Here is a 25388-nt window from a genome sequence, read left to right as displayed (position 1 = left end):
ACTGCCTATAAGGAGCTTACAGTCCAATGGAGGAGACATACATTTAAAAAAATTACAGTTAAGGGAAGCAGCAGAGTATAAAACAGATCCCTTGAGGATCTTGCTATTTAATTTACCCTTTCGATTCCGGCGTGGGCCTCCTCCCCATCCCCTTCCCCTAACACACACACACACTCACTAAGGAGAAATAAGGAGCAAACCTTTTGTGACTCCACAGGGACAGGAAGACACAAAAGTCGAGGGAATTGGGAACCCCCAAAACTTCACGGTGGCCACACCTAAAAACATACTTGTTTTCAATCTTCCTTGTTTTCAAGGGCAAAGGAGTTCTGCTGCAAGGGATTTTTTAAGGCAAAGGGGTTGGAAGTATTGTGTGATGGGAAGAATTCGGGTAATCTAATAGACATTGTCCCATAAGGGGCTCACGGTCTAAGAGGGGAGAGAGTAATAATAATAATTATGGTATCTGTTAAGCCATTACTATGTGCCAGGCTGTGTACTAAGTGCTGGGGTAGATACAAGCAAATTTGGTTGGACACAGTCCTTGTCCCAAAGGGGATTCACAGTCTCAATCCCCATTTTACAGCTGAGGTAACTGAGGCACAAAGAAGTAAATTGACTTGCTCAGCAGACAAGTGGCAGAGCTGGAATTAGAACCTAAGACCTTCTGATTCCCAGGCCCACGCTCTATCCACTACACCATGAAGCTCCTCACCATAGTATATCTCACCCCCATTTTACTGAGAAGGAAACTGAGGCCTGGAGAGGTTAAGGCCCAAGGGCACAGAGGAGGCCATGATGGAGGATTAGCAACCATGTCTCCTGGTCTCCCAAGCCTATGCTGTGTCTACTAGGACACACTGCTTCCCCTAGACCTCATTGTCTCCCTTACCTTTTAGAGGATGCAACCCCCATAAGGAGAACAGATCACCGATTTTCAATTAATTTGAAAATAATTTTCCCCAGTTTCTACATATTGGATTACAGCTTCAAGTGGATAGAGCAGGATAAATAGCAATGATGTAGTTTACTGGATGCCTAGCTAAATGTGAAAATCTAGTTTCTAGTATTAGTGTACGATTTTCAAGCATCATAAGGAAATAAATAGAAATCTGTTTGTGCTTACATCTGTGAAGTAGAGATGCTTTCATTTTTGACTTTCGATTTCTGGGCCTTCCTGAAAATAGATTTTCCTTAAAATGATTAATTGGAATTGGATTGCAGTAGGGTGTATTCATTAAGTTGCCTTCGAAAAGATCTCCACATTTCAAGTCTTGTAGGGTGATCAGACAAGTGTAGTGGCATGTAATAAAGCAACACGTAAATCATTTTTAACATTCCCTCCACCATCTCAGAAGATGCCTCACTCAATTCTTCCAATTGTTCTCTAGTAAGAGCCAGAAAATTCCTCTGAGCAGTTAGGACTAGATAGTAACTTATCTCTTCTGGGAGGCCTGGTGACAAGCCAGAGCCTGTTGCTTCATCAGTGCTGCTTTGAGAGCCAACCAGGGCAACCAGGTTGCTGAGGTGGAGGAAACCAAGATGGCAGCTCTTCCCCTACACAGTCAGTCAATCAATTGTACTTATTGAGCGCTTACTATGTGCAGAGCACTGTACTAACCACTTGGGAGAGTACACGGTAACAACACTGTTATTGTTATATTTTACACACCAATACTCTGTTCCACTCTCTTCCCTTCTTGGGCCCCCTTGCTCCTTCTCCCCCACTAAAAAACCTTATTGAAGGCACATCTCCTCCAAGAAGCCTTCCCTGATTAAGCCCTCCTCTCCTCTTCTCCCACTCCCTTCTGCACCGCTCTTACTTGTTCGTTCAGTCATTCGATTAGACTGTAAGCCCGTCATTGGGCAGGGATTGTCTCTATCTGTTGCCGAATTGTATATTCCAAGCGCTTAGGACAGTGCTCTGCACATAGTAAGCGCTCAATAAATACTATTGAAAATACTATTGAATGAATTCATCTTCCCTCCCACTCCCACAGTATATAAGCTTATATCTGTAATGCATTTATTTATTTAAGCTATTTATTTATATTAATGTCTATCCCCCCCACAGCATGTAAGCTTATATCTGTAATGTATTAATTTATTAAATCTATTTATTTATATTAATATATATCTCCCCACCCCCGGTCTGTGAGCTTGCTGTTGGGCAGGAATGTGTCTGTCTGTTGTTGTATTGTACTTTCCCAACTTTGCACACAGTAAGCACTCACTAAATACAATTGAATGAATGAATTCTCTGCTCCCTTCCCAGCCCATAGAAACATCAGGAACCGGGGTCGTCGCATGGTAACTTCCGCATTTCCTGAAAATAAACAACTTACTCTCTTCTGACGATTTGGTTGGACCTTCTGGCTAATTGGAAAATATCATCTCAATAATAGAATACTTCACGCTTAAATAGAATTTACAGTCTGAGGAGGTTCAAAAACAATTACTTGGCTAATTGCTAGTTAACTTAAAATTTATGCCGCTAGGTTATCTGATTTAGTGTAAAAATAAAAGCTCTTGAATATTAAATATTAACTTGTTTGGGGAGATAATTAATACAGAGCTATGGTCCAAGCTCCTCTTTAAGGAGCTCATTTCATATGCGTGTTTGAAAATATCTGCATTTAATAGGGAAAAAATTAACTTTTAAAATTCAGATTGAAGATCTCATTCTTGACATACCTGGGTAACTTTGATGCCCTTAACGCCAATGGGAGTTGTATATGCATTTTGAAATCGTGGCTGTGCTTGCGAATTTGTAGATTCCCTTCTGTCAAAAAGTGAGGAGTTAATTCAGCAACTACTCCATCTGTTTAACTGCAAAGATGGCAATTGACATTTGTGCTTTATGTACGCTGAGTGTATCTAGGTGACATTCCCTGATTTTTTTTTTTCTTTCCGTGCAGCTGATCGGTTTCGTGTATGCCTGTTACGTGATCAGTGTTTTCATGGAGGAAGAGGACAGCTGTGAGTACTGATACCCCCTATCTCTGCAGCTCTTTGGGGAGCGACTTAGATTTCCAATAGCTAATTACATACCGAACTCTGAAACCGTTCACCCTTGGGATTAAGAATGATCTGAATCAACACAATAATGTGCTGTGGAAAGCTAACGCTGATGAGAGGCCACTGAGCATGTCAGACTCCACAGGCCCCCAGTAGATGCTTGGGTGGGTGAACTCGGGGACCTACCTAGTTGTGCCTAAAGAGTCCGTGAGGGATTAAGTCCTAGCTTGCTTTTATCTGAAGTTTTCACCAGTCTTCTAGAAGTGGCTGGAAATAGAAAACCAGGAGTACCTGCTCACATTACTAACGCGCTAGTACTAACAGATGTTTTCAGCCTCTACCTGGTGTAAAACCTGTGATTCAACACGGAAACTGGCAAGCTTCATTCCTGAAAGCAATAAGGTGGACCGTCAAGTAAGAAAGCAGGGTTGGCTGAAAGAAAATCGGGACAAAGAGTGTAGATTGAGTCTTTGCAACCCATTTCAGGTGGGGTGTTTAAGTAACCTGCTCAGATAGGAGTGCAATAATGCCGGAAAACGCACAGATAAGTGGCTCTAGTTTCCCTGGAGAATAGACCAGACAATTACAACTTGCCATTCTGGAAAGTCAAAGGGCATGATTGAAGGCTAGAAAATCATGAAGGAAGAGATTAGGGTGCAAAAAGAATCATTACCCGTCAAACCCCACCCCAAAGGGATGAAGGGATGCCCATCAATGTTGGAAGGGAGGTGGCTTCAAGATTTCTTTACACACTGGGGGGTAGGGTGCAGAGGGAGAGGAGAAGGTTAATGAAGAGAATCCTTGGTCAACGGAAATGATGAATACAAGCAAATCAGGTTGGACAGTCCCCATCCCACATGGGGCTCAGTCTTAATCCCCATTTTACAAATGAGGAAACTGAGGCCCAGTGAAGTGACTTGACCAAGGTCACACAGCAGGTAAGTGGCGGAGTGAGAATTGGAACCCATGACCTTCTGTCTCCTAGGCCTGGGCTCTATCCACTAAGCCACACTGCTTCTCCAAGCAGTTTCTGTTTGCCAAAGCACTGTGCTGATAATCAGATTGGAGGCAGTTCCTATCCCCCATGGGGTTCTCAGTCTAGGAGAGAGGAAGAGCAAATATCTTATTCCTATTTTGCAAATGAGGAAACTAAGTCACAGAGAGGTTGAGTGACTTGCACGAGGTGAACCACCAGGCCAGTGGCAAAACGATGATTAGAATCTCAATCTGCTGACTCCCCAAACTACTCTCTTTCCACTAAGGCCATTCAGCCTCCCTGGACTACCTCTCTATCGCCAGGACTAAAACAGCAGTTAACCACCTCCAGGAATGTGATTTAATTTGGTATCATTAATGCTTCATTAGAGATGACCATCTGGATATATCGATTTCTAGGGTGCCATCAATTCAGACCATATAAAGAAAGAAAAGACAGAGCAAAAGGATCCAAGAAAAACCTGAAAGGAGAAATAGATGGAGAAAGCTAATAAAAATTTCCTTTAGTTCTAAACTTCTCAGGCTCAAGATGATTTTATAGTTTCCATTCAAGGAGGTGAAAATAAAAGGGAAATTCCAAGGTTCATTTTTATATTCTGTTTATTCAGTTTGCTTCAGAGGGCAAGACTGATTTAGCAAGGAGAAATTCTGGGAGCCAATACCTAGGATTTCATAAACTAAACACATTTCATGCCAGCATTTAGTTTTTAAACATAATGGAATACTCTCCCATTTCATGTAATGTTCTAGAATGGCTAGATGGATCCTTCTATAGATGCCCAGAGAGTTAATTCTGTACAGAAATGCAGGTGTAATCTAATGTCACAGTATTTGGGTACCAAATAACTCCAGAATCATTGTGATTTAGATCTGACTTAATGAAAATGCCTGCATTATTCAATTCATAAAGTTAAGCTTCGTTCTTCGACCAAGACCTGTCAGAGAGATTTAAAAATCACCGACAGTCACCCCTGTGCCTGCCGTGTTTTGCTTAATGGATCTACGGGACTAACGTTTTAGCTGATGGACACTTTCTGGCGGGTAATAAGTGCTTGAAGAAACATTTGTTTCCCGCCACCGTTCTTCTTAGTTGAGTTTCAGTCTCTGGCGTGAACTGCTACTTAGAAGGAAGATGATTGCAGGTCAAAGACAGTGAAATGAATGACATGTAAAAGGTACATTTCTGGAATGGAGTTAATGCTTTCCATCATTCATCCTAATGAAAAAAGTCTATTTCTGTCTCCTTTTGTTTTGTTTTGTTCATTTCTCCCCTTGAGCTATATCCATCTCTATGAGTACCTTTGAAAGACTAGAATATGGGGAATCTGTAATCATAAGGACCTGTCACCCTCTCAGTGAGTCATTTACTCCTAAAAATGGACTCGAGAGCCTGTTACTATCATGTCTGACTTCCCGAAAATAATGCTTTTAATCAAGGGGAATGGAGAGGCATGGCGAAATAGATTGCCCCATCCCCACAAAAAAGTAATTAACCTCCATAAACATTTGGCAGGCTCTCGAGGGATCGATTGCTAGCATCATTCCTTCTAAATACAATTCATATTCATGTAAGCATTACTCTAAAGGCCAGTCCTGTGAATGAAGTGTCTGCTTGAGTTTTGGAGAAATTGTCCAGCCTGTTTTCTCTCTCCAATCCCTCTTCTCCTTCCTACTTAGACTGTGAGCCCCTTGTGGGACGGGGACTACCTCCAACCTGATTATCTCGTATCGTTCAATCAGTCATATTTATCGAGTGCTCACTGAGTGCAGAGTTCTGTAGTAAGGTCTTGGGAGAGTACAATATAACAGATACATTCCCTGCCCACAAGGAACTTACAGTCTAGAGGGAGAGAGAGAAATGACAGAAATGTGACAGAAATGTACATAAGTGCTGTGGGACTGAGGGGGGAGGTGAATGAAGGGAGGGGGAGAAAAGGAAAAGAGGGCTTAGTGAGGGAAGGCCATTTGGAGCAGATGTGCCTTTATTAAGGTTTTGAAGATAGGAAGAGTGATTGTCGAATACGAAGAGGGAGGGCATTCCGGGCCAGAGGCAAGATGTGGGCAAAATGTCTGTGGCAAGAAAAATGAAATCGAGGTACAGTGAGTAGGTCAGCAATAGAGGAGTAAAATGTGTGGGCTGGGTTGTTGCAGGAGAGTACTGAGGTCAGGTAGGAGGGGGCAAGGAGTTTGAGTGCTTTAAAGCTGATGGGAAGGCGTTTCAGTTTGATGCGGGAGTGGATGGGCAACCACTAGAGGTTCTTGAGGAGTGGGGAAACGTGGACTGAAACTTTACACGTTGCTTGGCTCATTGAATGTGATTAACAGAAATTATTATTAGGAGGAGTAGGAGTGATTGTAGTAATATTGGTGAACGCTGGGGGGGTAAAGATGTTCATTGCTGAGACAATACAGCAGTCTCCTCGGGCCAAAATCCGTCTCCAGCAGACGGAGCTGGGTGCCGAGCGGAAGAGATAATTGTGATGTTTGTCAAGTGCTTTCTATGTGCCAGACACTGTACTAAGCTCTGGGGAGGATACAAGCAAATCGGTTTGGACAGAGTCCCTGTCCCACAATGGAACTCACACTCTCAATCCCCATTTTACAGATGAGGTAACTGAGGCCCAGAGAAGTGAAGCAGACAAGGGGTGGAGCTAGGATTAGAACCCAGGTCCTTCTGACTCCTGAGCCCACGCTCTATCCACTAGGCAACACTGGGGTCATACTGATATGGTCCCCTAGGGAGAGTTTGTGTCTGAGGATTACTGTAGCCTCATGGCTGGTAAGACAAATGCAAGTTTCAAAGATGCCTACCTCCCAACCCCTGGCTTGGCCCCTGCAAGAAGCAAACTCAATCTCCACACAAGTCCACTGACCACCTACCATATTGTTTCTGTTGTTGTTTAGATTATCATTAAGAAGATTTTCAACCCAGCACCAGAGATAGAGGTAGAACTGGTGGTGTTTTCATTAGGTAACCTGACTGTGCAAGGGGTGAAATTCAGGATTGAATAGTAGCCATTGCAGTATCATTCGACTCAAGTCTGTGGGCTATGGGACTACACACACATAGCCTTGAGGGTATCATCTGTTTGCTGTGGGGAGGGGCACAGTGTTTGAACACAGTAAGTGCCCAGTAAATATGATTAAATGAATGAAAGTGGTCTCATACGGTCTCCTGTAATGGATGGGAACTCAGAGTCCGCCACTGGAGGCAAGCGAGAACAAGGGCTGGTGCCCAGAGGTGGGATTTGAAGATCCAGGTGGAACTGAGGGAGAGACAGAAATAGAAGTGGAAAACAATATCCTTTTCCCTCCCCTTCACAAAAGCACAAATGAGCTGAAAGGACTTTACAGGTATTTTGTGTAATGATTTTATTCCAAGAGACTAGTGGAGAAAATTTTGCCAAACTCTGTGCTAAACAGTGGGTAAATACAAGATAATCAGGTTAGACACAGTCGCTGTCCCAACTGGGGCTCACAATCTCAAGTAGGAGTAAGAGCATTTCTTACTGTGGAGGAAACTGAGGCATAGAGAAGTGATTTATATGTCATTTGTAACTGAGGATAATCTTTTATCTTCCTCAGCCCTTAGTACAGAGCCTGGCACAGAGTAAGAGCTTAACACCATAAAAAAAAGAGATGCACTTAGGTGGGCTGCGGGGGTTTCTCGTTGACCCCCGAGGGACTGGGTGATCCAATCTCCCACATGCCGGGGGTGGAGTTCTCCCTGACCTGTCCACCCACTCAGCCCTCAGCAGTGTTCCTCGAGCCCGCCTCATACGAAAAGCAGCATAGAGGGCAAATCCATCACGCTAAGTTCTCTTCTGCTTGTGTGTAAACGGGGAGACAGCCGGGGAGATGTGTGACCCGGAGCGGTGCTCGTTATCCAAAGGAAAAGTGGTTTCTGAGCTCCCGTTCTTGTGGGCACGTGGCAAAGTTTTGAGTGGTTGGGGACTCTCCAGACAGTCAACAAGACTGGGTCCACCTGAAGCCCCCCCAGAACCCACAGGGCCTTGGGCCGCCTCTCAGCTCAGTCAAAAATGCTTGTCGGCGATTTGAGATGACTCAAGTGGTAACCACACAGAGATTCAATTACAAGTGATATTCTTTCTTCCAAGAAGCGCCTTGGCAGCCGTGGGCCGAGTATGAGTTTGGCAGGGGAAACAGACTTAAAATGGCCTGGGAATAAAAAAATCTCTCATCTAATCACTGGAGGATTTCTGCTGTTTTTCAGCAGCATGGAGGGGGCTGTCTGGCCCCTCCAGGGCTGTGGTGCGGGGAGAGTGGCAGGGCTCTGCTTTATCTCAAGGGCTAGAATGCTCGAGCGGTTCTGACTGGATGGTGTGGATGGAGAATCGGTGCGGCAACCTCTGCTCGACCGAAAAGCCAGATGGGAAAACGCCGAGGGAGGGGTGGGTAGGGTAGCGGCTTGGTGGAGATTGTAACTGATTGCTGATCAAGTCCCTTTGCACTTGAATAAAAGTGGAAAGTGAATCGGTGGGGAAACCGCTTGAACTGGAGCGATTCTCAGATCTCCCCCATCCTCCCATCTACTGCCAGCAACACACCCTGTGCGGAGATGGGTGGAGAGAGTGGGGGCTGTCTGTGGTCGTGGAGATGTTCTCCGGACGCTGTCCTGAGCACCAGACACTGCTCTGCCTGCTAGTCAACGTTCAACCCCCGGGTAGGATCACAGTGGCTGCAACTCTCTCTCCGCCAGGCACCACCTCCTCCATCCCTGCAACAAACACATACACAACTGTCCATTGCCTAATTCTATCCCATTCATACAATCAGTTGCCAGGGAAATTCTCCCAAATGCCTCAAGTAGGGCACAGCGTGTATCGTTGCTGAAGGTATCTTGTCAGCAAAGCGGGACGTCAAGTACCAACTGGGTGATGCCGTGCCCAGGGTCTGCAGACAAGCATGGAAGCCCCAACTAAACAGGATCCAGGTTTCAAGTGGAAGGGATCCAGGCATTAACCCATCTTGTGTGTTCATCCTGGTTGTTGGGTTGTTTTTCTCTCATGAAGTTTATGAATTTTAATTGGATGCTTTCAGTGAAGTATTTCACATCTATTAGGAAAGGTTCTGGGTTGCCTGTGACCTGGAGGATGAGGCAGGAAGCACCGATGAGACTGATGGGGGATTTAGTGAGAGGCTACAACTTCAGGTCAGGTCTGGAAATGTTCAGGGTATTTTTTTTAATTCTTAATATGAATGCACTAGAAGCTTCCCTCCCACGTCCACGATTGGGAGTATGAATTCAGGCAGAACCAACCCCGTTTTCCCCATCCGTATAGACTTCCCTATAGTTTTTCCAAGCTGCTCTATCTCTAACCACCACAGTGCCACTTTGTGGTCGACAGAGTGGCTGTGTGGCTGACAATTTCCCTCCCAAGATTCCTATCCTTCACCTGTCCCGTATACCTGGTCCCCTACAGTCAGATTAACAGGAACCCACACATGTCCCACTTTCTTTGAAGTAACTTGCATTTTCAGTTTCAGGTCGAAATAAGTAACATGCAGTGGCCGGGCTGTATCCGCTGAATACATTGACCTGAGACGGAAAGAAATCAACCTAAGATGGAGAGCACCCCGAGCGAAAAATCCTTCTCACAGACACACCACCTCTCGAATTTTTTAGGAAGAACGGACTGTCCCTTGATTTTCCAGTCACCAACGAATCCTTCGGTCACAGCCTGCGTCGTATCCACGTTGTCGTTAAGTGAATTGTAGGTACCAGGGTGGCTCTTTTTTTTTTTAACCATTTACTGTGAAAACGGACATGTGTAAATTGAAACCTGAAGGGTTTTTTATTTTTCATGCTGTCTAGTGGAAGGCGTGAAAAACGAGGGTGTCTGGGATGAGGCCCTTCAGTCAGCTTCTATGAGATGTAGGTGTGCGTGTTTCTACGACCACGTTAGAATTCTCCGCCTGCTGCAGTTGTACGATGGCTGGTAGAACCTGTGTTGGCCAAGGTGAGCTGTGGACCACGCCAGATGCCTGCAGGATGGTGCTTTGCTCCCTGTCTCCCTTCTGGGTTTTTCGAACCTGAACGTATGACAGGGTACGTTCCCTCATCAATCCATCAGTGGTATTTATTGAATGCTTACTGTGTGCAGAGCACTGTACTAAGCATTTATCTTCCATCGCCCTTTTCCTTAAGCAGTTGGGGTGTTCAGCTCCTCTCCTGCCCCCAGTGACTCTGCTCTCTGAGGTGGAGGGGAGAGGAGAAGGGAGAGTCCAGGGATGGTTCAGTCTATGAGACATCTTACCCTTGGGATGCTGTGGATTTCTGTAGTTTGCACATTTTCTACTTTGTTTCCGCTTCCTCCTTCGGAAGCACTCACATGTGTAGAGTTGGCATCTCGGCACCAATCACAGCCTTAGGCGCCTCTGCCAGATGCCCCTCCCCTCTTGCTGGAAGAGAAAGAAAGGAATGGATCGGGCCGGGGAGGTCTCTGAAATGATTCTTGTGAGAAGGACATGTCCAGAACTGAGAGAAGGGGTGCACCAACACGAGAGGGATTTAGGCAAAATCTTTTTCTGTAGAGGAAGTGGCTCTCCGAAGCCCCTTCCTTTTCCTTGGCATTTTCTAGTTCTCCCCACTGGGCACCCGGGTGGAATTTGCTGCAGGCAAAGGGTCCCGATCTAAAGAGAGGCTTCCTTCACCTTCCCGAACCGACTTGACGGGGCAGATCGGGCCGTCACAGGTGACTCCCTCTCCTCCCCTCCCCCTTCCCACCCACTACCCGACCCTTTCCCTCAGGATTTAGCTCAAAACCTCCAAAGTAGCAGTGTGAATAGCAACACACTTTGTCACCTCCTGATTCCACCCTCCCCACCTCCTCTCCCCCCTCTCAAGGCACTTAGACTTCTTGGTGATTTAACCCCATTCTCACCCCTCACCCTGTCCTGGTCCCAGTCAGAGTCTCATTGACGTGACACCCTCAAAAATGCCCCAGTTAGTCTTTCGAAGGTTGTCCGCCCTCCTTCCTTGAGGCTCTGTAAAGGCGGAGCGAGCCATACTGAAAACTGCTCTTGCTCTGGACGGCACGGGTCCCTCCGATCTTCTCCGGCTCTGGGGAGGTGGTTCGGGGAGCTCAAAGAAGGAAGGGTGAAGCCCAGGTTATCGTGATGGGCAGCGGCCAGACTGGCCTCATGTCTTGCTCGGCCTCCTAATGAGGACCTACTCAGGGCTTTCTCATGAAGTCCTTTCCTGCCATTTCCTTTCCGATCCTCCCCAGTGACAGTAACAGTACCCGGTGGCCTGGAAGCTCTGCCACAGGTCAGTGCCATCCTTAGCGTAGGACAGTGAGGCTAATTGCTCTAGGCCCCTGGCCCGAAGCTCCCTCCCCATGCCACACACCCACCAATCCCCCAGGAGTGTGGTGCTCCAGAAAGCAGCTGCTACAAGGAGAGGGCAGGAATGACTTTTCTGTGATCTTGTCCTGAAATATACACGTTGTCGGTCTGCCCGCCGTCCGGACCTCCTCAGCCTGACCGTCACATTCTGGGGGCCGGGCGGTCTACCTCACAGAACATTTGGGCAACTGCTTGGTGGTCGGGGAAGCGCGTGGCTCTTACCCGAAGCTTTGCACCCACACCGGTTCTGGTTCCAGGGGCAATCGGCCACACCCAATGTTGGAAGCCCAGGGGTCCAGGTCTGGTGGGTCCAGGGGCTCTTGGCAAGGGAGGGCAGAGGTCCCGTGACCCCCTGCCAGGGAAAGCACAGTGCCCATCTCCTCAGGGGCTGATGCTTCCTCATCGGAGAGGAGTGTCCTATCAGATGGGATTCCCCCGTCTCATGCTAGCAGGTGGCATCTCTCATGGCTCCTGCTGTCTGGGGAGGCAGAGAGTACCCAAATGATTTTCAGCAGCTTTTCTTCTTGTCACCCGGGATAAGAGGCACAAAGATCACTTCCAGATGCACCCGTGGTACTGCAGGGACTTCCAGAGTGTGCTGGCAGTGGGAGGTGGAGAGAGGGCAGGAATTACACCCAAGGGAAGGAAAGATGGTCAGGGTGCTTGTGGCTGCTAGGCACTGTTAGCCGAGTCAGTCCAGTCAATCATATTTATGGAGCGCTTACTGTGTGCCGAGCACCGTACTAAAGACGGGATTCCTCTCCCCTAGACCTGCCCCACAATGTCAGGCCAGCGCTAAGGACGCACAGGCTATAAAATTGTGACATCAGGCCGCCGCTTGTCAGCTCTTGCATGAAAAATATTGGAAAGTGTTTCCCGAGAAATGAGCACCGGGGTTTCCCGGTAGATCTAAATAGGGGAGGCAGCCAGCTGCGGGAGCACAGAGGTCAACCCATTGAACTTCTTGACCGAGAGGAATCTGTCTTCATTAGAACGAACCCAAGCTCCCCCGACCCTGGCTGAGGAGAAGCCGTCGTGGCTCTTTCTAAATGGAGGAACAAGGAAGAATGCTGGGCTTTTCCATCTTTGTCAATTGAAAGGGAAATCTTGGCTCCTCTGGGTTGGAGTGGAAGTGCCTCCTCCACTAAAAAGTTCTGGAGCTTCTAGTGAGAGGAAGACCGTGACCACACTGGGTGTTCCTCCCCCCCCCCCCCCGCCCCCGGCCAGACACGGCTAAGTGGTGGGCATGCGTGCCAGTTGGGATGGGATCACTGAGCAATGAGGGGATGGGGAAGTTCAGGATGGACTTGGCCTTCATCTTTGTAGTGTCTGCTTTCAGGAGAAATTCAGTTTCCCAGCCAGAAAGCAATTCATTGAAAGTTCTAGACTAGAAACTTCAGATCCCCTGATTCTCTTTTTGGGGTCTGTGTCCAGTCAGTCAGTCGTATTTATTGAGTGCTCACTGTGTGCAGAGCACTGTACTAAGCGCTCGGTAGAGTACAATATAGCGATACGCTGCGATTACCCAGGGAAACCGGTTGGGGGTCTAGAAGCTGGATTCTCAGCCCAACACAGAAGCAGCATCTCAGGATAGAGATGGATGGATGGACTTAAGGATGGACTCTGGCATGAGAGAAACCACAGAGGCAGAAACAGTTTGAAAGTTAAATCTGGTTTGCAGAAGGAATTTGGGAAAGGGCGGGACAGAGACCCCCACCACAACCGTGGGCGTGGAGTAGGGGTCCCTACTCGAGAAGCCCAGCTGCTACCCATTTTGTGGCTGGAGATGACCCTTTGAAAGGCAAAGTCTTCCAGAGGAGATTGATTTGAGACAATCATTTTAGTGATGGATGCAAGTGACTCAGATACTTTCAGTTTTGAAAAGAGTCTCTGAGAGGGGACATCCCGGGTAGAGCTAAGGCAGGGAGAATGTCAGTTGATCAGTCAGTCAATTGTATTTATTGAGCGCTTACTGTGTGCAGAGCACTGTACTAAGTGCTTAGGACAGTACAATAGAACAATAAACAGACACATTCCCTGTCCACAATGAACTTTCAGTCTAGAGGGGAGCTTCTGATGCAGTTGTCTTGTTCTTTTCAGTCCAGGTCTCTACCGACTGGTCCTCTATAAACTGATACTTCACTTCAATGCACCTGCTCTGGGCATAGTTTCCCTCCCCTTTCCCCGCACTACCTTGGCTTGCCTTGATTAGAATAGGGCACTGGGTGGTGGAGGGAAGTTGTTCTCTCTCCCCTGTTTCAGCTCCTCCCCTTATCACGCAAGCATCTCCGACCCATCTCCTGGAATCGGCTCTGAGCTCGTGGCGTCCCCCTTGCTCCCCTTTACAGAAGCAAATTTATTTTTCAGTGCCGCGGGTCAGAGCAAGCAGAAACATCCATCAGAATCCTTCTTGCTCCTGACCTGTCTCCTCTGTAGTGCCGCTGGAATTTGAGTGCTGGGCTTGATGAGCCTAAGGTGGTTAGAGGGCTGGACATACGTCTGAGGATTTTTTTTTGACCTTTCGCTGCTGTGTTTTCGAAGAGAGATCCAGGGACACGGTCAGTCTTTAACTGCATGTTCCGCCCCCTTGCTTATCAACTTCTTGTTTCTCCCCACTTCCCACTCCAGAGATGGCACAGTGGGCGGTTCTGGCTGCCACAGTTTTGGAAGGTCAGAAAGGGACAGGTAAGGGCGACAGCGACGATGAGGGGATGGGGCAGTTTCTGCCAAGATTGAAAAGGTGCAGGCTGAGAGGGTTGGCATGATGGAGCCCAGCTCAAGTCCGGTCAAGAGCCTTCTGGATGGGCTCCGCTTCAAGGCAGGTGGTGTTCCTGTAGCTTCTAGCTCCTTCCTAGCTCCTCCTACTCTGGAGCATTCAGCAGCAATGGAAGTAATAGTACTTAAGATCTGATTGTCAGGAGACCTCGTTCAAATCCTAGCTCCGCCATGCACCCGCTGTGTAACCTTGGGCAAATCACTTGATAATAATGATTGTATTTAAGTGCTTACTATGTGCCAAGCACTGTTCTAAGCACTGGGGTAGATACACGGTAATCAGGTTGTCCCACGTGGGGCTCACAGTCTTAATCCCCATTTTACAGATGAGGTAACTGAGGCACTGAGAAGTTAAGGGACTTGCCTAAAGTCACACAGCAGACTTAACTTTGTGCCTCAGTTCTCTCATCAGTAAAATGGGGATTCAATGCCTGTTCTTCCTCCTACTGAGAATGTGAGCCCTAAATGGGACCTTATTACCTCCTATCTACCCCAGCGCTTAGTAAAGTGTTTGGCATGTACTAAGTGCTTAGCAAATACCACAATTATCATCATTATTATGATTGTGTGCAGAGAACTGTACAAAGTGCAAGAAAAAAATACCAGGTGAGGATAGTAAACATGGCATTTGTTAAGCACTTACTATGTGCCAGGGACTGTGCTAAGATCTGTCATGGTCCCTATCCGACGCAGGGCTTACAGCCCAAGGGAGGGTGGGGGAAACAGGTATTTAATCTCCATTTTACAGGTGAGGAAACTGAGGAACAGATAAATTAAATGATTTGCCCAGGATCAATCAGCAGTCAAGTAGCAGAGCCTGGATTAGAATCCAAGCCTCCTGACTCCCACTCCTCTGTGCTTTCCACTAGGCCACGCTGTGTGAATTTGTGTGTATTTCCTACTTTTCCTTTTTGTCCTGACCCTCCTCCCTGGTTTTCCTCAGTAGCAGCTCTTTCCCCCACTGGCACCCGCTGTCACTTATCCATTCCTCCAAATCCAGGGGTTTTTTTAGGCCAGCAGCAGAGGCTTTTAGCTACTTCCCTAACCTGTCTCTATTCTGCTGCTCCGCTCTCACTCCGGCCCCTCCACCTATAGCTCTATCCAGAGTCTGGAAAACAGCCTTCATGCAGCCTCCCATTTTTTCAGTCTCTTGCTTCCCTTGATTCCCATCAGTGGGCTCCACCTGCAGAGAATTAGGTTGCAGGAGTAACTAGCAATAGGCAACCGTTTACTGGGGGAAAATAAACTGACCCACCGGTGTAGCAAATGCAATCCCGTCCCTCTCGGTGGAGTGAAATTGAGGTCCCAAGGAGGCTTTCTGAGATGGAGTCTTCAGGAAAATGCATAGGCAGTGAGGTGCTTTCTGCTGGAAAGAAATGCAAGGATCTCCTCGCACTAAACCCTCTCCTCTGATATTCACAACTGGCCCTCTGGAAAAGGATACCTCCTCTCCCCTCATAGGAGCAGCTCCTATTTCCTGTGTTTCCTCCCGTGAATTGCTACATGCCCATTAAGTTTGTGCTTGTTCTTTGGACTTCTAGAATTGAGGGAGCCCAGATGGAAATCACACTGTGATTGAGTTAGCGCAGCTCATATCAAAAGGGTCTGTGGTCTCATGTCTTCCACACGGAGTCTCACTGGGGAGCCAGTTCCCCGTCCTCCTCCGGGCTGCTGGGATCCCAGTGGCTTTCCTCCAGCACTGTGAGCCCTGGGGCTGAACCAGGTCCCAGTCCCCCAAGTCTCCGGCCCCCACCGGGCATCTCTGCCTACGGAGATGCCCCGCGGGCAGACTGCCATCCTCGAGTTCGGGACGGCTCGGGCGGCACATCCGACACAGAGCCGACGGACGTCACCTCTGGGTCCCACCCTGCAGGGACTCTGACCAGAGGTGAGTCCTCTTCTGCCACCCCACGTGAGAGGGGGCAGGCCCGGGCCACTTTAGCAGGCTCACGGGCCAGTGCCTGCTGTACAGGGTCAGGGGCCGCTCCGGATGCAAAGAAGATGAAGCCGTAAACGAGGGCAGGGGCGAGATGCCTCGTATAAAGCAGTCGAGGTGGCTTTGCATCAAAGTAGAAACCAGACAAAATTCAGTGACCTCAACCCCTTTAAAAGACGGTGGTGCTGTTTCGAATTAACCCAAAGCTGATGATTCTGTCCCAGGCTGATACTAGGGAATCAGCCCAACGCGCAGTCGGATCCTTCACGCTGTCTCCCATGAGCTGGCTGCCTGCTGGCAAGTTCTGGATGAGAACGGAGAGTTCGCCCCTAACTCGAATGTGCCTGATGTTGGGACTGGCAGAAGGAAGGTCCGTTTGCTCTCACCATTGTGCCAATTCTGCCATCTTATGGAGAACGTCAGAAACGCCTGCAGTATTTGACTTTTTGGAAAGCGCTGTCTGAAGAAAAGATCGAGTGAAGGACCAGGCTTCTGCACCTCCTGTCTATTTCTCCGTTCGTTACTTTCCCCGTTCCGGCAGACAGATGTCTTGACGACGCTCTCCATCTCAAACACTGCTTGTTTCTCCCGCACTGCCTTCCGACACGTCCGTGTCCCTTACTCTGCCACTAGAACTTGTTGCATCTCATTGTAAATACGTTGAATGATATTTTATACCGATCGGAATTTCTACTGTCCCATAGAAACACTGTGGAGTGACTTCACTATGTCCTACCATCTTTTTGTACGGACCTCAAAACTGCCAGCTCTCCGTAAACTGGAAAGGTGTTGTTTTAATCGTTTCAGGAGAGATCCTATGTGCTGGTTGGTAGCCTGTGAAAAATGAATGTTTTTTTTATATAAAAATAGAATCCAGATTTTTTTGCACAAGTTACTTTTTACATTGTGTGTGTGTGTGTGTGTGTGTATAATACCGTGCATATTATACCCACATTCTATTGTGATGAGAAAGTGTTATAGGAACACTATGTACATATTTTTACGTCCCTATGAACCCCCTTTATTCTGGGTACAGTGTACATTATGTTGAAGGAAACTGGATTATTCTTTCAATTATGAATAAACTATACCTTGCAGTAGAAAATGGTGCTAGTTTTGACTCTCTGTTTCCTGAATGAAGAATGAAATTGCCTGAGGGAACATTGTGACTCCATATTACAATAATGCTCTGCTGTCTCCACCGCTTTGAATTCAAACTTTTTATTCGCTACTCCAGGGTCAAAATGATTTACATTTCTCCTTTCCAACCATGGAAGAACTAAGAAACACAATAAGGTTTTTATTTTATGGTATTTCTTAAGAACCTGCTATGTGCAAGGCACTGTACTGAGCGCTGGGGTGAAAACAAGCTGCTCAGGTTGGACACAGTCCATGTCCCACTTGGGGCTCACGGTATTAATCCCCATTTTCCGATGAGGTAACTGAAGCACAGAGAAGTTAAGTGACTTGTCCGAGGTCACACAGCAGACAAGTGGAGGCGCCAGGATTAGAACTCATGTCCTTCTGATTTCCAGGCCCGCGAGCTATCCACCAGGCCTCACTGCTTCTCAGACGGGTTGGAGGACGCTACTGAACCATCAGTGTGACACAGGTAATGGAACTATGTGTGTGTTTTTGTGACTTAAGGATTTCTTTTTTAAAGCTGTCTCTTCATAACTAGGATCTTCTTTTTCAAACACTTCAGACAATGTGAAAAGCAGCTTGCCAGATGTCTTGGAATATACAGATTCTTCTCCATTCTTAGCTCTTTTTTTTTTTAGATAATTCTAGACCCGGCTCTTTACTCAACAGTAACTTTTCAATGGCAGCAGGTAGATGATTGATCCAATCTGGTTTTCCTGGTTGGTGTGCTTTCAGGGTTTGTGTATGTAGAAGAGTTAAAGCTTCATTCAGGTTTTTAAGTGGGGGTGGGGAGTTGATGTTGGCAGTTGCTTGTAATAGATCTAAAAGAGGAGGAGAATTTGCTCTGCCCCATCCAATTTGACTTGTGACCCCCAAAATGTATTTTGAAGTTGGAACTGAGGTAGGTGAAATTAAGGAGTGCTCCAACTCTGGGAGTGATGGATGCCTTTCGGTTCCACTAAACTCTAATGTTATTTTTTTTAATGGTATTTGTATAGTGCTTTCTATGTGTCAAACACTGTTCTAAGCGCTGGGATACATAGGAGTTGATTAGGTTGGACACAGTCCCTGTTCCACACAGTCTAAAGGAGGGAAGACAGGAGAACTGAGGCATAGAAGTTAAGTCGACTTGCCCAAGGTCACACAGCGGACATGTGGCGGAGAAAGGATTTAGAATCCAGGTCCTCTGACTCCCAGGCCTGTGTTCTGGGCTCCCCCTTTAGACTGTAAACTCCTTGTGGGCAGGGAACATGTCTACCGACTCTGTTATATTCTCTCAAGTGTTTCGTACAGTGCTCAGCACACCATAAGCACTCAATGAATACCATTGATTGAAGCAGTTGGGAAAGGTGGGGGCTGAGATGGGACGTGATTGATAGTCTCAAAATCATTTAATACTCTCCCAAGTGCTTAGTACAGTGCTCTGTACATAGTAAGAGCTCAATAAATACCATTGGTGATGACCGTGAAAGGTGGGGGAGAAGGAGAACATGAAATTGTTTTACAAATCCCCCAGCATCAGGGGCATTCGTTAAAGCTGCGAGGAAATTTCTATCAAGGGTATTTATTGAGTGGTTAATATGTGCAGACCACGGTTTTAAGTGCTTAGCACTGTTTTAAGAAGGACTGACTTCACCCAACAGCTGGCAAATCTAGGGGATGGGTAACTGCCCGGTGGGGATACAATGACAGGTACAAAATGGGTAGCTCAAAGGAGAGTTAGGGATAATAATAATGTTGGTATTTGTTAAGCGCTTACTATGTGCAGAGCACTGCTCTAAGCGCTGGGGTAGTTACAGGGTCATCAGGTTGTCCCGCGTGAGGCTCACAGTCTCACCCTATTTATTTTGTTAATGAAATGTACACCGCCTTGATTCTATTTAGTTGCCGTTGTTTTTACGAGATATTCTTCCCCTTGACTCCATTTATTGCCATTGTTGTTGTCTGTCCGTCTCCCCCGATTAGACTGTAAGCCCGTCAAACGGCAGGGACTGTCTCTATCTGTTGCCGACTTGTTCATTCCAAGCGCTTAGTACAGTACTCTGCACCTAGTAAGGGCTCGATAAATACTATTGAATGAATGAATGAATTTTCCAGATGAGGTAACTGAGGCACAGAGAAGTGAAGTGACTTGCTCACAGTCACACAGCTGACATGTGGCAGAGCCGGGATGCTAGTCACAGCTGTGACTATTTGGATGGTAGGAGGGCAGGTACCCATCCTGCAGCTCCTCAGAGCCTGCTTTGGTGCCCCTGATTAGAGACAAAAAGCCGGGCTGGTGGGACCAGTGGTCTGACCCAGAAAGATGGTACTGCCTGAGATATTTTTCAACAGCCTGCTAGTTGGCTCACACATAAACAGTGATAAAATGTAAGCTCCTTTGAGGCAGGGCTGTAATGCACTTTCCCCAGTTTAGAGTGCTCTGCTCAGTAAACACCACCGATGGATCATATGACCTGATAAGTTTGGAACTTTTCTGGAGTTCAGGGGCTGGCACGTTCAAAAATCTCAAGGATCTTTTTTCCAGCCAACACACCGACGGAAACGGAAGTAGCAAGTCTGATTATGGTTCATTCTGCCACCTTTAAACATTGCTTCCAGCGGTTTGATGTCAGCCGTATTTTTCCTCAGGGAAGCAGCATGGCCTAGTGGTAAGTGTACAAGCCTGGGAGTCAGAGGACCTGGATTCCAACCCCGGCTCCGCCGCTTGTCTGCTGTGTCATCCTGGGTAAGTCAGTTAACTTCTCGATGCCTCAGTTACCTCATCTGTAAAGTGGGCATTAAATCCTACTCCCTCATTCTTTGACTTTAGGTCCTATATAATACAGAGACTGTCCAACTGGATTGTCCCCAGCAATTAATACAGTGCTTGGCACAAATTAAGCACTTAACAAGTATCCTAAAGAAAGTAACTTTGTACTCTAATGATTCTCTTCTGTACTATTCACATATTGGTGGCTGATGTAAGCATATTATATAAATTTTACCTCAGTTTGTATATTTTCACCATTTTTAAAATGGAGGCAGTCTTACCTAGGCAAATACAGTGCAATACTGGGCTACTCCCGATCTGTCTTCCACCTCCATTCGGGCCTAGCCCCACCTTTGTCATTCTGTTTGGTGTCACATAATTAGGCCTGACATTAGTTTCGTACAATGGGAAAGGAGACTCGGACTTGAAAAATCTGTTTCCAGATTATGCAGCAGTGAGACCTTCTAGTCAGCTGACGAAAATGTGATCTCTAAATAACCTCTTGCCATTTACAATGGCTTAAAAAAAAGATTCTAATGAAGACACTGGGCCAAGTCACTAGCCGCTAATGGCGGTGCCCACTCGAGTCTTTGTCATTTTGGAAATCAGTACGCGAAGGGAGACTTATTGCGGGATTTTAATTGAGCAAGTACTTAGAGGACAAAGCGCCTTTAAGAATAAGAACCTCCTCGAATGGTCCTCCTTTGCTGAGCAGACAGGTGACAGAGCTATGATCACGGAGCCAATGTGAAGTGCACGCATACTCATGCACACCCACTATTTGCTTCATCCCATAGTTTCCAAGGCACTACCACCTGAGGGCAGTTCCGGATCCCCGGCTGATGGAAATCAGGCTGTGAGAAAGAGGGGGATGTTCATCTACCTGTCGGTCCTTCTCTCTAGAAGGAGCCATGGCCAGATGCTCTACCTTCATTCAGTTCCCTTATCTGTAAAATGGGGACTCTGAGCCCCACATGGGACAGTGACTGGGTCCAACCCGACTGTATCCAGCGCTTAGTACAGTGCCTGCTACAAAGTAAGCCCTTAATAAATACCACAATTATTATTCAAAAACGAACTTACAAAACAAAAAAACACCTAGCGGAGGGCCCCGCTGTGGAGGGAGAATCTTTTCCAGTTTAAGAAATCCTGATTATTAGTAATGATAATGATAATAATAACTGTGGTGTTTGTTAAACTCTTCCTGTATGCCAGGTATTATACTAAGCGCTGGGGTGGATACATGCAAGTTGGGTTGGACACAATCCCTGCCCCACCTGGGGATCCCAATTTCAGGCTCCATTTTATAGATGAGGTAACTAAGGCATAGAGAAGTGAAGTGACTCACCCAAAGTCACAAAACAGACAAGTGGCAGGTCAGGAATCCACAACCTTGTGACTTCCAAACCCATGCTCTATCCACTACTCCATGCTATTTAAACTGAGACAAGTTGACTGCAAAATCTAGAGCTCTGGGGGACAGTTGCCCGTGTTGGGTTTGGGGCCATCCCAAAGTATGGACAATGCAGGTAGGCATCAATGCCAGTGCTGGCTGCAGTAACAGGACTCGGTTCTCTCTTTCATCGGGGGGATCCTTCAGCCAGATTTTATTTCTGGAATTTGAATCAGGCAGTCATATTTAAAGAGAGAGTCCTGCAAAATTTTTACAACATCCATTTTAAAAAAAGCTTTTGAACTTCACTTGTGAACAGCAAGGAGGTTGTCTGAGTTTTTTGCTTCTTAATGGTATTTGTGAAGCCCTTAGACAGCGGACTATAACTCACCAAGTGGCCACCTGGCTAGACGTCCTGGTTTGTGCCTGCCTTCTGCAGCAGAGGCGATGAGCTCTCCTGGACCTCGAGAGCCCGGCTTGAAGGTAGGGAACAGGAGAATAGGTTACTAGGTAGTTTGTGGAACGGCCTTCCCCAGGACCCTTTTCTCTTGAATCCCTCAATCGATGGTATTTTTTGAGCATGCTTTTTTATTATTGGTATTTGTTAAGCGCTTACTATGTGGCAGGCATTGCACAAGCACGAAGGTAGATACAAGCTAAGCAAGTTGGACACAGTCCCCATCCCACATGGGGCTCAAGATCTTAATCCCCATTTTCCAGATGAAGCAACTGAGGCCCAGAGAAGTTAAGTGAGCTACCCAAGATCACACATGATGGAGTTGGGATTAGAACACAGGTCCTTCCATCTCCCAGACCCCGTGTTCTATCCACTACACAACGCTGCTTCTCCCACTCCTTACTGTGTGCAGAGACGCGTTCCTTGACATAAACAAGCTTACACTCTCAAGCCTCCCTGATTCTCTGGTTCAAAAATATTGCTCTGCAGGTAACTGCCTCCCAGAGTCGAAGACTACCTGAGAGGAAAAAAGGTCAGCCAAATTTGGTATTTGCCTTTCCTTAATAAATCCCCAGAATAAATCTCATGTAAGTAAAAGGGAAAAAAATCTTACCACATCAATTAGAAAGTAAGCATCGGAGTGAGACTCCACGGATTTTCTGTTGATTGTGTCTCTCTGGATCAATCCAGCTGGAACAGAGCATAAATGATTTGACCAGAAAGTCTAAGAAACTGCATGGGGTCTTGGTGGGCAGATGGACCCCAGTAAATCTGAACTTTGTTCTTTTTTCCTTTTTTTTTTTTTTACTATGAACATCAATGAAGGCTGGATGGGGTTGTCAAAAGTACAGACTAATAGACACTCCAACAGTTTGACTGCTGAAGTTTTTACAAGTTCACAAGGCCAAATTTTAAAAGAAATCGGCCCTGCAGGCAAAGAATTCTAATTAAAACTGGAAATACGAAGCCCGAGATATGTAATACACTTCTTCAGGCACTTCTTGGATATCCCAGAGAGTATGAGTCCGAGAAGTTCTCAGGTTGGTGGGAGTTATTGTAAACTTCTCTGCAAACCTGCATCATTCCAATTATGAGACTTAAGTATAATTACAACCTTTTTTAAAAAAATATTTGTTAACGCACCTACTACAGTGTTCCACATGGGGCTCAGTCTTAATCCCCATTTTTCAAATGAGATAACTGAGGCACAGAGAAGTTAAGTGACATGTCCCCATGTCCTCTGACTTTTTCCACTAGACCATCCTGCTTCTCACTTTCTCCTACTGCCTCAGGCTTTACGATGCTGTAGAAAGCTACAGCTGGGAAACCCGGACCCTCCTCTTCCTAAAGACCACATCCGATTCACTGAGCAGATTCAGTAGCCTCAACCCCCGACGCAAGGCAGCATCACAAATTGCAGCAAGACTTAGTGGATAGAGCACAGGCCTGGGAGACTGAAGGACCTGGTTCTAATCCCTGCTCCACCACTTGTCTGCTGGATGACCTTGGGCACATCACTTAACTTCTCTTTGCTTCAGTTACCTCATCTGCAAAATGGGGATTGATTGTGAGGCCCAAGTAGGACAGGTACTGTATCCAACCAAATTATGCTGAGCGCTGTACTAAGCACTAGGGCAGTTACAAGCTAGAGTAAGCATTTAGCAAATACCATTAATAAATAAGTCAGTCCTACCAGCACTGAAACGATACTCAACTCAGCTGTCCTAGGCGGCTCTTGTCAGGCGAATAACAGGATACTCAAACAGCCACTGCTCAGTGAGCGGAATCTGGGCAACTGAAGACAAGAGGGACAGTGGAAATGTTTGAAGGACGCCATGAAGTGGAGCCTCATACCAAACTGGGAGACCACTGGAGAAAAAGACCAGCACGGGGCCGGACACTCCAGAGAGGCCCGGCTCTTTCTGAACAAAACAAGTGTCATATGCTGTGAACGACAACATCCCTCGGGACAGTCTTTGTGTGATCACAGTGTAGTCGGGACTGAGTCCCACATTGGCCTTCCCAGCCCCACCTACCCCTAGCTGAACTTCCCTGTCAGTGGCAACTTCTTCAAGGATGAAGGACAGCCAGTTAGAAGTTGAAACCTGGAATCTGGGGTTCTCAATTCTGAGTTGGACCTAAGTAGGGGTGGGGAAGGAAGGGTTACTAAACTGTTTGGCTGAGACCTCAACTTTGTAGAGTAGCCAACAGAGAAACGGCTTGTCCAATTATGGTGGATACACCCCCTTCTGCACTTCATTCCTTTGCAATTAACAAAACCCCCAATTATTATTTTTGTCAGGCAATCATCCTTCAGTCATGGAGTGACTATTCACCTTTGCTTCCAATGTCACGCAAGCGAACTGCTCACACTAAATGCTACTGAACTTTCCAGAGCTGGGCTTCTTCTTACTTACATATCTTCTGTTCCTTTGGTGCAGAACGGAAGCTATGGGAGAAAATGCTCAACATGTGCTTCACTGTGAAATCTGAAAGGTGGTATATGGCCCAGAAACAAGATGGATTTGGAGAAGGGTTGGGGATCGGGGAAGAGTAGAAAGAGCACAACAGCAGCTATGTGAAAGCAAGTAAGAAATCTCTCCTGCTGCTCAAAGATGGCAATGATACTTCCAGGCTTGCTGGTCAAGGTATATAATGTGTCCAGAGTCATTCAGCAAATTTCTAGTAGAATTAGAAGAGGATGAATTAACATTTCTACAGTAGAGGCTGTATGGGATGTTGCATTAAAGCAGTCCACGACAAACTTTAGAGAAAAATCTTAATATTGAATAATCAGAATGTATAGGCAGCAGTAGATTTTAAATGTGTCAAGTTCTAATGTTGTTCTTGGATTTTTGAAGTCTTTGCTGTTTGTTAGCCAAGTTTAAATATGGTGCCCTTTCAAAGGGAGAGCCTAATTCAGTTTTGTCATCCTCTAGCTTGTGTGGTGGGTACGGGTATGTTTGTGTTTTTAAAAGAGCCCAAAAGCCAAAGGATAAAAGGCATTATTTTGCAGGACTCTCAATGTGGAGCAAACATTAATTTGTGCTAGCTAGCTGTTTCCACCTCTATTTCCCAAGCCTCGTGCGTGAGTAGCAAGAGACTATGACATTTACTTACTTTAATTCTCCCGTCATTAATCTTTCCCTCTCCTCCGCAAAATGGGAGCGGTAGTGATCACACCCACAGACCGGGTCAGCAGAGTTTGATGCCAGGGCAGCTGCCTCAAACCCACATCTCCAAGATGCTCAAATAGTGGAGTTGCTTTTGTAAGAGGGCTTCTCCTGATGGGGATTCAAATAGGATTTCTTTTGGAAAAAGAGAAAAGGAATTATTTAGAATCTGTTTACAAATGTAGATCTGTGGTTTTCAAAAACTCCAGGGAAATCATACCCTCATGGGCACTGTTTTGAACAGAAAAGAATATCCTTGTTCTGTTCATATTTCCCTGGCACATTCTGTTGTGCTGATTTTACTCAGAACAATCATTTTCAAATAACCAGAAGTTGAAACATAAGCTGGACATTTTTGACCCATGTCAAACTCTTAA

At 46.4% G+C, this 25388-nt stretch overlaps 1 protein-coding gene across 2 annotated transcripts in view; it reads left to right on the top strand.

The window, feature by feature from the left end:
• Nucleotides 1–13356, top strand: part of NKAIN3 (sodium/potassium transporting ATPase interacting 3) — a 274113-nt gene extending 260757 nt beyond the window's left edge. Inside the window, exons 5-7 of one of the 2 annotated variants that reach the window (XR_003760798.2) lie at nucleotides 2919–2979; nucleotides 9517–9749; nucleotides 9851–13356. Coding sequence is in view for 1 of the 2 variants with exons in the window: in XM_029068368.2 (XP_028924201.1) it covers nucleotides 2919–2979; nucleotides 9517–9536 (81 nt within the window). In the remaining variant the exon portion in view is untranslated. Of the gene's footprint in view, nucleotides 1–2918; nucleotides 2980–9516 lie in introns of both variants that reach the window. The other variant, XM_029068368.2, reaches the window with a different exon arrangement.
• Nucleotides 13357–25388: the final 12032 nt, after the last annotated feature.

The sequence above is a fragment of the Ornithorhynchus anatinus genome, chromosome 7 (genome assembly GCF_004115215.2).
Source record: "Ornithorhynchus anatinus isolate Pmale09 chromosome 7, mOrnAna1.pri.v4, whole genome shotgun sequence".
NCBI lineage: Eukaryota > Metazoa > Chordata > Mammalia > Monotremata > Ornithorhynchidae > Ornithorhynchus > Ornithorhynchus anatinus.
This window is presented reverse-complemented; position numbering and strand designations above follow the sequence as displayed.